The sequence below is a fragment of the Bidens hawaiensis genome, unplaced genomic scaffold, assembly GCF_021521415.1.
Source record: "Bidens hawaiensis isolate Kalapana, Puna unplaced genomic scaffold, B.hawaiensis_p1.1 tig00005653_1, whole genome shotgun sequence".
Taxonomy (NCBI): domain Eukaryota; kingdom Viridiplantae; phylum Streptophyta; class Magnoliopsida; order Asterales; family Asteraceae; genus Bidens; species Bidens hawaiensis.
Window position 1 is genome coordinate 49965 of NW_027491368.1, and position 14457 is coordinate 64421.

General features: G+C 34.5%; 1 protein-coding gene across 1 annotated transcript; it reads right to left on the reverse strand.

Moving 5' to 3' along the window:
• Nucleotides 1-362: 362 nt before the first annotated feature.
• On the reverse strand, nt 363-11557 carry LOC143630372 (kinesin-like protein KIN-7F). Its single transcript, XM_077099410.1, has 13 exons — nt 11362-11557; nt 10816-10905; nt 10635-10735; nt 10431-10544; nt 10266-10347; nt 9780-9847; nt 9638-9703; nt 9438-9562; nt 5613-5943; nt 5017-5121; nt 3087-3866; nt 1748-1986; nt 363-815 (listed from the first exon to the last, which is right to left on the reverse strand). The coding sequence occupies exons 1-13, from the start codon at nt 11555-11557 to the stop codon at nt 485-487; spliced, it is 2628 nt and encodes an 875-aa protein (XP_076955525.1). The 3' UTR covers nt 363-484.
• Between the last annotated feature and the right edge of the window lie 2900 nt (nt 11558-14457).

The window sequence follows — 14457 nt, forward strand, 5'->3', positions numbered from 1 at the left end:
GAGATTGCTAATTTAGAGGATGAAACAGCAGCAACAAACGAACAGAATAGCTCAGGTCGAAGTTGCTGAGATCAAAATCATACCACTAACACACAGGTTTTCATTTTCGCTGGTTTTTGTGTTATAGGTCTGTTTATCAGTTTATCTATTCTTCCTTAATCATAAACCATCTAATATCAGCATAACACATAATCACTTTTGTAACACAATTCCAAACATGTTTTTAATATTAAAAATGCTGAAAGTAAACTTTTATTCCAATAAGTACAAACATGTACATTGGTTTTGAACCATGGAGCAAAAAAAAAGATACCTTCAGACAAAATTGGAATGTTGGATAAGTATACAACTGATTAAGCTTACTCGGTGTTTGGTCAGAGGGTATGGGTTCATTCTAGGGTAGTTTTTGGATATGGCTTAATATCCTAGTGTTCTGGTAAAATTGGAATGTTGGATTAAGGTTGCTTAGTGTTTGGTTACAGGCCTAATATCTTAGCAAGTTGAAGGCGTTTCTCCAGCTCGAGAGAATACCGCCTTGTGGTTCTGGTTTGGGAGGAGCCACGCTTAACGCAAACAATTCCATTGGCGTGTTTGGTTCTACAAACCCGACAAGCTTTGCAACAATTTCTGCACTTCCCTTAATCTTCTCCAAATCATCTGTATGTATCCATAATAATTGAGCCAATTGGAATCTCCTGTTTTTAGATTCCAAATCAATTCCCCACTTGACAAACATGCTCTCTCTTTCACTTGATGTGTATTCCCTCAAAAGCTTCCGGCTCAACATCGCCCTCTCGAGGTTCAGTGCCCGTGCACTGTTAGTTTTCGGCAAACAAACAAAAATGTTAGTTTTCGGCAAACAAAAATGTTAGTTTTTATTAGAGTTTTAATATGATAAAGATGAATCATGTTGTAATTCATATACATAAGTGCATATTCCAAAGGAATGTATAGATAATAGAGTAAACTAAAGTTTTCGTCGTTAGGTTTATATGACCTTGCACGAATCATCCTTAAAAAGATAGAAATTACAGAAATAATCCTTTATGTTAATATGTTGTCACACTTTTCGTCGTTTGCTCTAGCGGACGTATATTTAGGGGGTTAAGTTTAGCCATGTGCAGTGCACAATTGCACATGAGGGCATTTTTATTTTAATAACCTTACATGGACTATTCTTATAATTTAAAAAACAATAATAATAATAATAATAATAATAATAATAATAATAATAATAAAGAATAAAACTGTAAACCGGGGAAAATTGATATAAACCTAAATAACTAATTGGTTGATCAAATTCGGTATATACTTGGACGAGGGCATTTTTGAATTTGAACTCTCACAGAGACTATTCTTGTAATTTAATGAAAAAACAATAAATTAAAAATAAAACTGTATACGACCAAGGCCAAAAAAATGTTATAAGCCTAAATAACTAATTTGTTTTTGAACGACACCAGTTATTTGGCTGATCAAATTTGGTAACTAGTTTAAGGACGATTCGTGCAAGTTGATATAAACCTGTTAAATGGCCGGTTTCAAGTTCAAAGCCATTTGCCAGACTGTTAAACCGCCAAAAACAAACTACATGAATCTCAAACCGGTCAACTTGCTTCAGCTTGGACAGTTTATGAAGGGACCTATTTTTGATATATCATATTTGATATATCATTTATGGACAAATGCATTGCTCGGGTTTATCAAAATTATATTGGAATGATAAGAGAGAGAAACGAAGTATGACCTTGCAACTTGATCTAGCGTTTGCTTGAGGAACGATAAGCGTCTAATCTCGACTTCAATGTACACAGAGTCCGACGGATCGCCTTTAACGAGCAAGAAAAAGTAGGTCCTATGAAGCAATGGTATGTAGCATTCATGCCATAGTTCAATAATCTTCCTTCTTTGATCCTCAAACACCACACTCCACTGTTTTTCAGCCTCCTTGGCTTCATCTTCTGGTTCAATTGCTTGAGGTGTACCCTTCACATAAATTATTGTTAATAATAATAATAATAATAATAATAATAATAAAACACATCATTTTTGTATCAAGAACGGGTTTATTTGGGTTATTTTATCAGTCAAACAAATAGCAGAAAAGAAAAGGAGTCTCAAATGAGTCGAAAGTTGGCCGGCGTTTATGATGCCGGAACTGTGCACACATCAAATGGCAATCAAATACTCATGATTATCAATCAAAAGCTTGGAACCAAAAGGTTCTAAACCTTCAAGGTTTACACGTTTAATCAAAATCAATAACTAATAGATAATAAACCCTAGACCTTATATTATAACAATGACTCATAAAACTAATATGATACTAAATAAGATACCTTAGGAAATTCAAAATTTTAATAAATGAATAATATGCATGATCCTGCATCAGTTTATTTGGGTTATGCTTTACCAGTCAAACAAATGGTCAAAAGAAAAGGAGAGTCAAACAGGTCGAAAGTTGACCAGAGTAATTAAGGCCTTGTTCGTGTTCTTTTGTTAACATTCTAAACAAACACAAACAAACTTAAGCAAACATAAACAAATACAAATGAGAGAAAACCAGATTGAGAGAAGTGAATTTAGGTTTAGTGAGTTAAGTTGGTTAAATAATAAAAACTTAAAAACATAACAATTAAATGTTTGGATAATAAACTAAAAGATATAAATTATAAAAACCCTTTAATAAACGAACATGAATGAACGTAAACAACATAAAGGAACACATTACCGAACATCCGCGAGCGTAAATGAACAAATTCTTGTTAATGTTCGTTCATTTATATAATCAAGCAGAATTCTTTGTTCGTGTTCATTCGTTAATTAAACAAACGAACATGCACTAACTTCCCAGTGAACAATTGGATGGACGTTCGGTTCGTTTACAGCCCTAGACGTGAAGGGGGGGGGGGGGGGGGGGTTCTAACTGGGACCAGCCCGAGGAAATGTTTGCCCTCATCTCACCCTCCCCTTTGGTGGATTTTTTTTACTGGGTACACTTATTTATTATTTGACGCTAATAATTTAAAATAAAATATCTTTTTAGAAAAAGGAAATTAATATTGGTGTGAGAGCAAAATCCTTACTATGCAATCTTTAAACCTTCCACTAAGGTGATACTCCATGACTTTTTCGAGTGTCCTCGATGATGGAGAAAGGTCTAATATAACCTTATCAATCGGCGGCATTTCTTTCTCATCAATGGTTGGACTCTTAGAATCTTGTCGAGCTAAATTCTTAATATCCGAATCCGATTTCGATTCAACAACCACATTCTTTTCAGGTACAGGCGAACAAGATGACGTGTCACCATCAACAATAGCAGAGCAACTTGTGCTTCTTGTTAAAACTGAAGTTTTTAAAGAAGTTTCATCCTCAATTGGCGGTTGAGGAGATTGCTCAACATGTGAATTTCCTAAATTACCCTCCGTACCTTCTTGCGCTTCATCTTTTTCAATAATCACTTCTTCTACTTCTTTGAAGCTATCTACTGAATCTATACTTACCCTGGTTTTTGGGGAAGGCTTTTCCCACACGTGTGTTGTGTCAGGCCCGAAATATTGGTTCATGAACTCGCGCGGGGTGATATTATCGAAAACGTAATGGTCTTCGTTTGGATTATGTAGTTTATGGTTCTTCGGGAAACTGTATGTGTTGACTGAAGTGGGGCCGAGAGGAGTGTTGATCGCCAACTCAGATGTATCTGACATGGAATGTTCGTCCCATGAACCACTGCGTAGGTGACAAGATACCGAACTCTCATCCCATGAAGCGTTGCGTATGTGGCTAGATACTGAACTTGCATCCCATGAATTGTTGCGTAGGTGGCTAGATATCGAGCTTGCATCCCATGAAGCAGAATCAATCTGCATGATAATATTAACGGCTTAATGAAAAAAAACTGCATGTAGGTTTGTTTGTTACTTAATCAAGGTTCTGGGTTGTTCAACAAGTTCGTGGTTCGTAGCTTGCTTGAAATCGGCTCGTTTGTAAATGAGCCTAACCTAACATAGTCAAGTTAAGCTCAGCTGGTTGGCTCGGCTCGTTTAAAATTAAAGCCCAACTTTTAATATATATAAAATATAACATAGGCTTTTATATATAAACAAATTTTGTAGTTTGTTGAATACGCATTATGTGCATGTAACAAATAATCTTGCCTTTTCTTCTTGCATATATCAATGTGCTAAAAATATATAATTAATATTTTTTAAAAATAAATGAGCCGGATCAAGCATTTTACAAAAGGAGCCAGCTCGAGCCAAGGTAAGCTAGGCTCATTGGCTCGCTCGTTAGACTCGTTAGCTGGCTTGCTCGTCGGCTCGTTTAAATTATTTCCCAAATTTTTATTATGCATAAAGTATAACCCAGATTTATTTATACATAAATTATAAATAAATATTGTAGTTCATTACTTACGGTTTATGTGTATATTAAAAATAAGTTTATTTTTTCTTTTTATGCATATCAACGCAGTAAACATATAACATTCAGTTTTCTTCTAAATAAACGAGCTGTCTTGACAAGCCACAAGTTGACTTGAGCTTTTATGCAAGCCGAGCCGAGCTCGGTTCAAGGTACTCTCGACTCATTGGCTTGCTCGTTTAGATGGCTTGTTAGCTCAGCTTGTTTAAAATTGAAGTCAAAATCTGAATATACAAACTACAACCCAAAATATGACTCGGAATTTCAGCTCGCTAAGATAAATGAGCCACGCTGAGTTGGTTCGGTTAGTTACAAGTCAAGCCTGAGCCCAACTTGGCTCGGCTCGTCTACAACCCTAGTTTTGAGAAATGTTCATTTCAAAACCAATAATACGTTCAGAACTGTGTGAATCGCATAACTCATTGTACCTTTATTTTGAATGTGATACACAAGGCGTTATACTTCATATTATCTTTTATGCACTATATCAAGTATATTATGTGGTTCTTACAATTCTCAACATATTATTAATAACTCTGAAAATAACATGCCTCTATTGGGTTAAGGGAAAACTGAAAAGATATCACATACCCATGGCAGTACATTTTGTTCAACTCCAGCAGCTCGTAATATGTCCTCAAGACGAGCTCGAGCAAGATCACGCTCCTGAACCAAATCTTTAACTTCTTGCTCCATCTAAAAAAAATTGGCTTAGTTGGCAATTAGATCACCAATTATAATTAATTTATGTCAGATTAAAAAAAATAATTAAAAAGAAACAGATCAAAAAACATTATTATAATAAACTAAGTATTCATGAAAAATAAAATCTTTTTATGACTTACATGATAATCAGATCAACAATTAGTAATTTGTGTCACGTTAGCAAAAATTAGCTAAAAAGAAAACGGGTCAAAAGACACTACTATAATAAACTAATTATTTATAAAATAAAAAATAAAAAAATTGATTTAATTAGCAATTAGATCAGCAACTATCATTATTTTTTCTAAACTTTGTGTCAAATTAACAAATTTAGATAAAAAGAAAACGGATCAAAACACGTTAGTATAACAAACTAAACTTAATTGGCAATTAGATCCACAATTATTGCTAACTTGTGTCAAATTTATGTCAGATTAACAAAATTTGGTTAAAATCAAAGATAACGGGTCAATGCAACTCACTTTTTGTATTTGAACTTCCTTTTCTTTGATTATTACGTCAGAATCATTTGTGGACCCCGCCATACTTTTTAACTCATTTTCCAATCTGGTCATTTCTTTTTGCAACTGTTTCACTAATACCTTCTCTGACATGACAATATTAACCTGGGCACTTGTTCTAACATCCTTGGCACAAATAGCAAACAAAAGTGTGTTTCTTGATTGTTCAAGATGAATATGTGCAGGACTCAATGTGCATATTATGGCGGTTCTTGCATTTCCTCCAAGTGCGTTTTGTAGGATTCGTGTTAGTTTTGAGTCTCTATAGGGAATATGACCGTTTCGCCCTTTGCTACATGTGGTCGATAAAATTTGACAGTTAGAAAATGGCTGGTTTCCAAAAGGATAAGAGAAGAATCATAACTTTTTAAGAACATGAAAAAAGTCAGTTAAGGTGAATATATTTTTTCTATTTCAAGTAAACAACTAATATAGTCATATTAGGGTTGGACAGGAAGTCCATTTTGTGTCAATTGTAGGGATGGAGGTAAAGAAAACATTGGCAGCCAAAGGTGTGAAGAAACAAGTAATCCGGTTGGATGCAAGAATCATAGTTATCAAAGGCGTTAGGCACACTCAAGGCGCATAGGCCTCGCCTGGGGCCTAGGCGAAAAAAAAGCGAGGGCCTGAGAAAAAAAAACGTACTTAAATGAAAAATAAATAAAATATGTTATGCATTGAATAAAATAACAAATATATCTTGTAAGTATATAAAATTAATATTACTCTCTAAATATATTTATAGAACTAATATGGTTAGATATTAAAGTCATCTGACTAGTTTCAAAATAAAATTATGCCTTTTAAGATAATCTGTGTAAAAAGAAATAATAACAAAAATTAGCTGTTAAAAAAAATAATATAGTCGTGTTCATGTACTCGCTACAATAATTCAAAATATTTTGAAAGAAAAGGGAATTTTGTTAACTATTGAAACAGTCCTTTCTGCAGCTTTTCTGTAAAACACTGTTTAAGGATAAGCTTTAAGCCAAAGTATTTTCTTTAGTTTTCTCCTCTTCTTCTTTCTCTCCTCTTAATTCTGCTCCCCGGTGATGCAGCCACAGATATGTCCTAGACGAAATTTGCAGAAGTTTACCAAAAAGTGGCCGGAATCGGGCTTGAAAAATCACCAGAAAACCATTTTTGGCCAAAAACTTAATAGAAGAGCACCTTTGATGGTGCCGGGTGATATGGTTGCGCCTCGCCTGAAAATTGCGCCTGGGCGCACGAGGCGAGCGCTTTTGATAACTATGGCAAGAATGTTATGGACTGAAACCATTGCAAGGTAAGGGACTAGTCTGATAGAGACCAAAACATAAACAAGAAATTAAAGGATAGTTGGGCCGATTCGAGATGGGCTATTCTCCAATTAATCCTATACGAGAAGGATTAGATCTCCATTACAAGGATTTTAACCAAGTAAATTCATAAACATAAACATTGATCTCCCCAAAACCTAGAACAAAGGATATAAATAAGCATCAACAAAATAATAACTGGCCCTAAAATTAAGCTAATAGAATAATAACCGGCCCTAATCTTCAGCATCTCTTTTATTCACTTTCCCCCTTTTCAATAGCATCTTTGACCAAGATCTAGGATCTTATCATAGTCCCACATTGGTCATATGGTAAAATGATATAGGGTTTATAAGCCAAATAGGTTTCCTCATCCACTGGACTAGTCTTTTAGGTTAAGTCCTTTTGTTTGGCTTGTAACATTGGTATCAGAGCCAACCAGGCAACCACAACCACAGAGTGGTGGCCTGAAGTGAGCCAACCGTGACCAACGAGGATGTTGGCCCCTAAAGAGGGTCGACTGTTATTGACTGAAACCATTGCAAGATATGGAACTTGACCCACATCGGTTGTATAGGCAATTGATGTGGTTTTTATAAGCCAAATGGGTTCCCTCATCCATTGGACAAGTCTTTTGTGGCTTATAACACTAGTATCAAAAGCTTGGAGTGATGACCCGCAGAGTGGTGGCCTGGTGAGTCAGTCGTGACCAACGAGGACAATTTTGGTTTGTTGTAGCCAATTAGATGTACCAGCAAATGCAACAACCGCGAGACAATTTTAGTTGGTACGGTTGTTTTATGAATCATGATAACTTAGAAGCCTGTGTACTTCATTGAAGATGATTGCTGGAAAGCGAGCAAGAAGATTGGACTTTAGACCGTTATATTTTCTTGAAGACCTGAAATAACAAGCATAACAAGATCCTTATCTTTGACAGGTTCCCAATATTGGCTAGAGCAACTGCATACTCTTGGGCAAGGCTGAGGCCTAGGTGATTGGAGTCTCATCTCGATCTTTAAAAGCTGTGTTTTTAACGTGTACTCCGTAGATGAGTTGTTAGGCACATATTCTTGTTCCGGTGCAAGTCATAAGTCTCAGAAGGTCATTCCTTGAACGTATTGAAACTAGAGTTTAGAAATGGTAGATATGATAATCATCCAGATGTGTGCATCATTGGCTATCCAATGAGGATAGCTAGGGTTGTCTACCGAGTCTGGACACAGGATTGTACCATCCACATGCCCAATCGGGAACGATTGTATAAATGCTTTCCAATACCCGTAGTTTGTGGGCAATAGAGTAAACAGGAATTTATAAGAGTAGTGGGCATGCTTTTCTGCAGAGCAAGTACTAGCAAGAAGAGTCATTGATAGGTGAAGCTTAATCAGAGATTGATCAGTGGTTTAGGTTGGTTAATCCAAGGTTCCAGTGGCTCAAGAACAGTCCTACGGTTCTTGGCTTTGATACCAAGATTTAGTGGCTGTTCATTAAGAGACTACCTCTAAATCAGTCAGAGGTACAGTGCGTTTGGTTACACCTCTTAATGGCTCATGAAGCCTCATAATGGTTAAGTTAGACGGACCTCTTATTGATTCAGCACATAATTGCCAAATAGCCCCTAAGTGTGTAATTTACTTTGTTATTGATTGATTGAATAATGAGTAGAGACAACCGGAACAAAGTTACAATTTACTAATGTCTACCATATAGATATATGAATTACAATAGATAGTCTAGCAGGACAGAAATAAACATTAAAGTTTTAGAATATTTATGTTAATGTACCTAGGTTAATCGGTTTTAGGCCCCATGTTGAAAAGAAAAAAGTCAGGCATGGTCAAAAGTTACCAAACACATTAGCTGTCTCTAAGGGTGTAATGAGCCAAGCCGCTCGTGAACCACTTCGGAAGTTGAGAAAGGCTCATTAAAAGCTCAAATGATGCCTAGCATAAATGAGCTCGAGCCTACAAATGAGTTTGTTTGATAAACGAGCCTAAGCTTCACTTATTGAGCTCGAGTTGGCCCGCAAGCCTAAACAAGCCTGTTATTTATATAATATTTATTCAATATATTTCATATATAATTATACAATTAACTATTTATTACCTATAAAACTATAATAAATATAACTAAATATAATATATAGTATAGTGTATGTAAATTTTTTTAACTATAAATATACACAAAATATAATTAAAAAAATGTATATAAACTAACTAAGAAATAATAAATGAGTCAAGCGGAAAGAGTTTTAGTAATAAAGCTCGAAACAAGCCAACTCGTGCTTAGCTCAGCTCATTTACACCCCTAGCTATCACATCATTGTTTTGACCTCCCTAAGATAAAAAGTTTTAAAAGTTTCTTACATTATATACAAATGAAATTTTGATGGTTTTGGATGGTCCGTAAAAGTTTGTTACCGAAAATTACCAATTAACCCTTTTGACTTTTGAGTAAAATGACATAAACCAATGAAAATACAAACCCTAATTTGCGGATAACAGTTCCAAGTGTTAGTAAACTGCGGTTTATGTGGGAACCTTCTTTGAACCGTTTACCAGCTGATAACGTTTGAGAAGCCCGTTCACTTCCAGCTAGATCAACAAAATTCTACAAAAGAAAAGAAACAATTTATGTATTTATTCATTTTGATTTCAAGAATCAATAACAAGAAGAAATATATACCACGGTAGCTGTGAGAGTGCTTGTGGTGTCAATCATTGAGAATTCATTGGCGGTGCTTTCAATAGTCTAAAAATAAACGAATTGTGATTAAGGAACTAGAAATTTGTTCATGTTGATAAGTATCAGATTATTAATAATGTACCAGTCGAATAATCTGATGCGATCTTGAGCTCATTTCATTCATTGATGTTTCCCCGATTTTTCTTTGAGCTATAAATGTGATTACAAATGAGTTATCAATATACATTTAATGATAATGAATGTTTGTGAACATGTGTCTTGTTCATTCATTTATCTTTGTGAATATTTGTTCATGTTCATTCATTTAAATTTGCTTATGCTGTTCGTTTATGTTCATTTAAGTTCGTTTGTTAATATATATTCATTTAAATTTTTAGGCCCGTTGCAATTTAAACTTTTTTTGTTAACTTTTTAGGCCCAACGCATAGTTGTTCACATTTACTTTTAATTGAGTTATGTTCGTTAATCTATGTTTAATTATGTTTGTCCATTTACGTTTGTGAACGTTCACTTATATTGTTAAAGTACGAACATAAATGAACACTAACACATCCGTTTGATTGTTTGTATACAATCGCTTGTTCAATTAATGTTAAACTGCCAATACCTTCACACACGGCGAGGAGTTCCATAAGATGTGTCCAGTCCTCCAAACGTATTTCTGTGAGTTTATCTACAACTGTCCCTTTCTGATGACACCAAAAACCTCTCAATTAAGTTTAAACTATTGTTTAATTAGGCAATCGTTTACAATTAAGAACATAATACTCACCTCTGGATCATCAAGTAGTCTACGTGGGGTACCATCTGCACTAAGAAGGTCTCTAACACATTCGTTATAAATCTCAATAGCAGAAAACTTCAACACAAATTCTCTATCAATTTGCTGAAAACAATAGCATAAATAAGTTTTCAACTTCCAAATTAAATGAGTAAATGACACATTAAAACTTTCAATTTTTTTCACTTAAATTACATTGTTTATGTGATCAAATATGTCGGATATTGCAAGCTGTGTGATGCCAGTCATGGTGTATGTCTTCCCACTGCTTGTCTGCCCATACGCGAATATACTTGCTGAAGAAATAATTAAATTTACAACATAATAGGTGATACAATTTGATATCAGAACTGGAAAACTGGAAGAATAGCATTACAGTTGATGCCATTGAGGGCTGAAAGAGCAACTCTTCTGACTCCCTCTTCATATACTTGTCTTGTTGTACCGTCACTCCCGTATGCTCGGTCTGTTTCCAAAACAAACATCATAGTTAAGAATTTAATAAATAACGAGGAAAATGATGCCAATACACGCGCGCGCGCACACATACACACACGTAATTAGGTTGATATTAAACAGGATTATTACATAGAAAGGTTTCCTAGTTCATCTAATTTCTGTTTCAGGTCACTATCTTTAGATTTTTGAAAACCATTCAGTTTTGGTTCTCAGTTTTCACTATCAATTTGGTCGGTTTTGGAATTTTTGGTCCGGAAAAGTGGCCCAAAATAATGGCGTTTGGACTGAAAATTTGGCCCTAATTTTTCCATTTTTTTTCAGGATTATTTAATTATTACCCATTTGGGCCTAACACTTTTCAGGTACACCATGTATTAACCTTTTATACTTTTGTATTAACTATTAAACATGAAAGGGGAATATATTCTTTAATCTTTATGATATGATATGATATATTGGTTACCAAATGTGTACGCGTTGGGGTACTTTGACCGGTCTGGCATAGCATTCTTGTATACGACAGTGTTTTCATTGACACACTCCCAATCAGAAGAATCATTGTGGGCGAGTTCCTTGGCGTTCATAGGCCTCAGCCTTACAGCCACAAAAATCTTCTCTTGTTGTCCATCCATATTATCATCTCCACTAATCGACTCCATTTTGATATATTATTTACTTAACAAGAACACTTGAAGATATTGTTTTCCCTCTCTCTCTCTCTCTCTCTCTCTCTCTCTCTCTCTTCACAATGACAGAGAGGGAAGAAAACTCTAATTTCTTGTATGTATCTGCAAAATCCAAATCATGAAAAACAACATTATAATACCCTAGTTAACCCCTCCCCTGATGATGTATAAAATAATACATGATTGTCAATTTGACATCGAACAATGCAGTACTAGTAATTTTCATGATTGTCAATTTGATATCAAACAATTAGGCAATACCTTAATTGAACAATGCAACACGCGAGCCATAGCTAGAATTTGAAAATGAAAAAAAAAAACCCCTAACCTAATATCCTGAAAAATATATGAAAGAGTAAGTAAGTACCTTCCAGGGACGATAGGATAATAGAAGTGGACGATGCGAATTCGATTATGATTATCAATTGGCATGATATGATGGATTCAAATGGAACAACAAGAAGAAGATATTTGGGGTGGTCACGATAACAACGGACAGCCAACAATCAATGAATATATAAACAAACAAAGAACTTCCTTTCAAAATAGATTCATATTCTTCAACGACAACCATTGGCCTTTTGCTTGGTAATGGTATGTATGTATATATATGTATGATGATGTGCGTTTGCTCGAAGAAAGCTCCCTCGAAATTGACTCGATATTTAAACGAGCCGAGCCTGAGCTAGCCCCGGCTCGACTCAAGCTCGCTTGATAGGCTCGAATTATTTATTTTAATTTATTATATATTTTTATATGTATACATAGAATTATCTAGTACAAACTCCAAATATCCATTACTTAGACATATGGGTTTCCTTTCACATTTAAAGAATCCAGCCCAACACAAACCCACTTAAAAGAAAACCTAAATTGCAAAACATAAACATACACATCTCTATGCCGCTCCATCATCCACAAAGATTTGATCCTAATCATCTGGCATGCCGCTCAATAACCATAACATCGATTGAACTTGTTTGTTGCTTAATTATTTGATTACATGTAACACTTCCTTTCACATTTTTTGATTTTTCGATTAAACTTTTTTTTTCTTCATATTTTCTTTATGATCAAAGAGAAAGCAAACTCACAGCGTTAGTGCTAGTTTCTCTTTTAATTTGTTTTGATTGATTGATTAGATTTTCGATCTGTTATACATTTATTTGGTCTAATGGTTATGTGCACAAGAAACATGAGTGAACGTATGAATCTGATAGTTATTGGCTTGATATTACTATATATATTAAAGAGAGGATAAGACTAAGAACGAGTTCTTGAAAGCACAGGTGAGAATGTCGCCATTTTCTCGTTCAAGCCCGTTCATTTAGTCTGATACATATGAAAAGTAATGAATCTTTTGTTTTTTTTTTTGTTTTTTTTTTGGTTTTAGATGACTAAGATAACAACATTTAGGATTGGTGTTTGGGCTTTGATGAAGAGATTTTTGGCTTTCATAGCAAACTTAATTCGTTTTATGGATTTGTGTTAGTCTTGGTTTTCTTTTTTTTTTGTTTTGGTAAGCGACCAAATTCACATAGTAGCCAATTATAATGTTGTCTTTATAGGATTATAAGGTAGGTTTTTTGTCTCGTTAATCGTTCTTCCAAGGGGCGGTACCCGAGCACATAGCCACATACCGCTAAGATGTTGGTGAAATCGGGACAATATTAAGAATTTTGCTTAAATTTGTAGAATGTCTTCTTACAATGAATCAATTGGTGGGATTGGGAGTCATGATCATGTTGTTTTAAGTGACGGAGAAAGTGTGGATTCAGTTGATGAAGCGAGACTTGAGTTTAATGAGCTTGAAGTAAATGATGTCAATCGAGATGGCCCAAGACGTAGGACTCTATTTGACGTCTGGGAGCATTTTGTAGTTGTCGTAGAAGAGTACAAAGGCAAAATTGTGAAGAAATGTATGTGCAAACATTGTAAAAAGAGATACCTTTATAGTGTTGGATGTCCTACGACATCTCTTAAGCGACATGTAGCCTGTTGTCAATTTATATAATGAATGGTCTTACAACCAATTACCAAAAGGTATATCGTGATTATGTTATGTGTTTTAGTAATTTTATTTAGGTAGGAAAACATTAATATTGGTTTTGTAGAATTGTTATTGTGACGCTATGAAAATTGACATTTATATTCAGTTTAGTTTTGAAATACATGCTGTAATTTCCATTTGCTATCAATCCTAAAAATTTCTTTTCTTTTCATTTTTTCTCAGGAAATATATTGTTGAAAGTTGGTGTTGTAGAAGTGCGAGTTGATGGCTTGATGCGGGCTCTGCTGTTGAGCTTATTTAGTTTTTGATTTGATTTTGAACATGTTGAACTTATTTTGTTTTATATATGTACCTTGTGCATTATTAGTTGTAAATTAAGTTTAGTTTTAATAATGCACAAGGTACATATATAAAAAATGACAAACTTGTCTTTTAAACACACAATTGATAAGGTTTATTTAAACTCTTTAAAATATTTACATTTTTGCACCCCCCAACTTTAATCAACTTTTTCAAATGAAAGAATAATTACATGTTTGCCCATTTATCTTTAACCATATATTAACTTAAATTTCAATTTTAAACTAATCCCCCCCCCCCAATTTTAAACGATCATAACTTTTTCGTACATTAATATTTTTCTAAAAAATTCACACCATAAAAACGAGCATTTTATTCACTTTAATTTGAGTATGATATTGTTATAGTTTTATAAATTAAATAAATTATTACATGGGCTGTTCATAGTCGGTTTTGACGGTCATATGTTAACCCGTGAGTCCAACCATTAGTAAAATCTATTTAACGTCGAAAACCAAACACTGAAACCACACCAATGACCGGTTTTAAGGGTTTAGACCGA

Excerpts from the sequence above, each read along its gene's own strand:
- LOC143630372 (XM_077099410.1), bottom strand. The coding sequence starts at position 11,557 with ATGGAGTCGATTAGTGGAGATGATAATATGGATGGACAACAAGAGAAG. Across the intron at positions 10,348-10,430 it reads GACTACTTGATGATCCAGAG|AAAGGGACAGTTGTAGATAA; the intron begins GTGAGTATTATG and ends TGGTGTCATCAG. Across the intron at positions 9,704-9,779 it reads CGCATCAGATTATTCGACTG|ACTATTGAAAGCACCGCCAA; the intron begins GTACATTATTAA and ends GTTTATTTTTAG.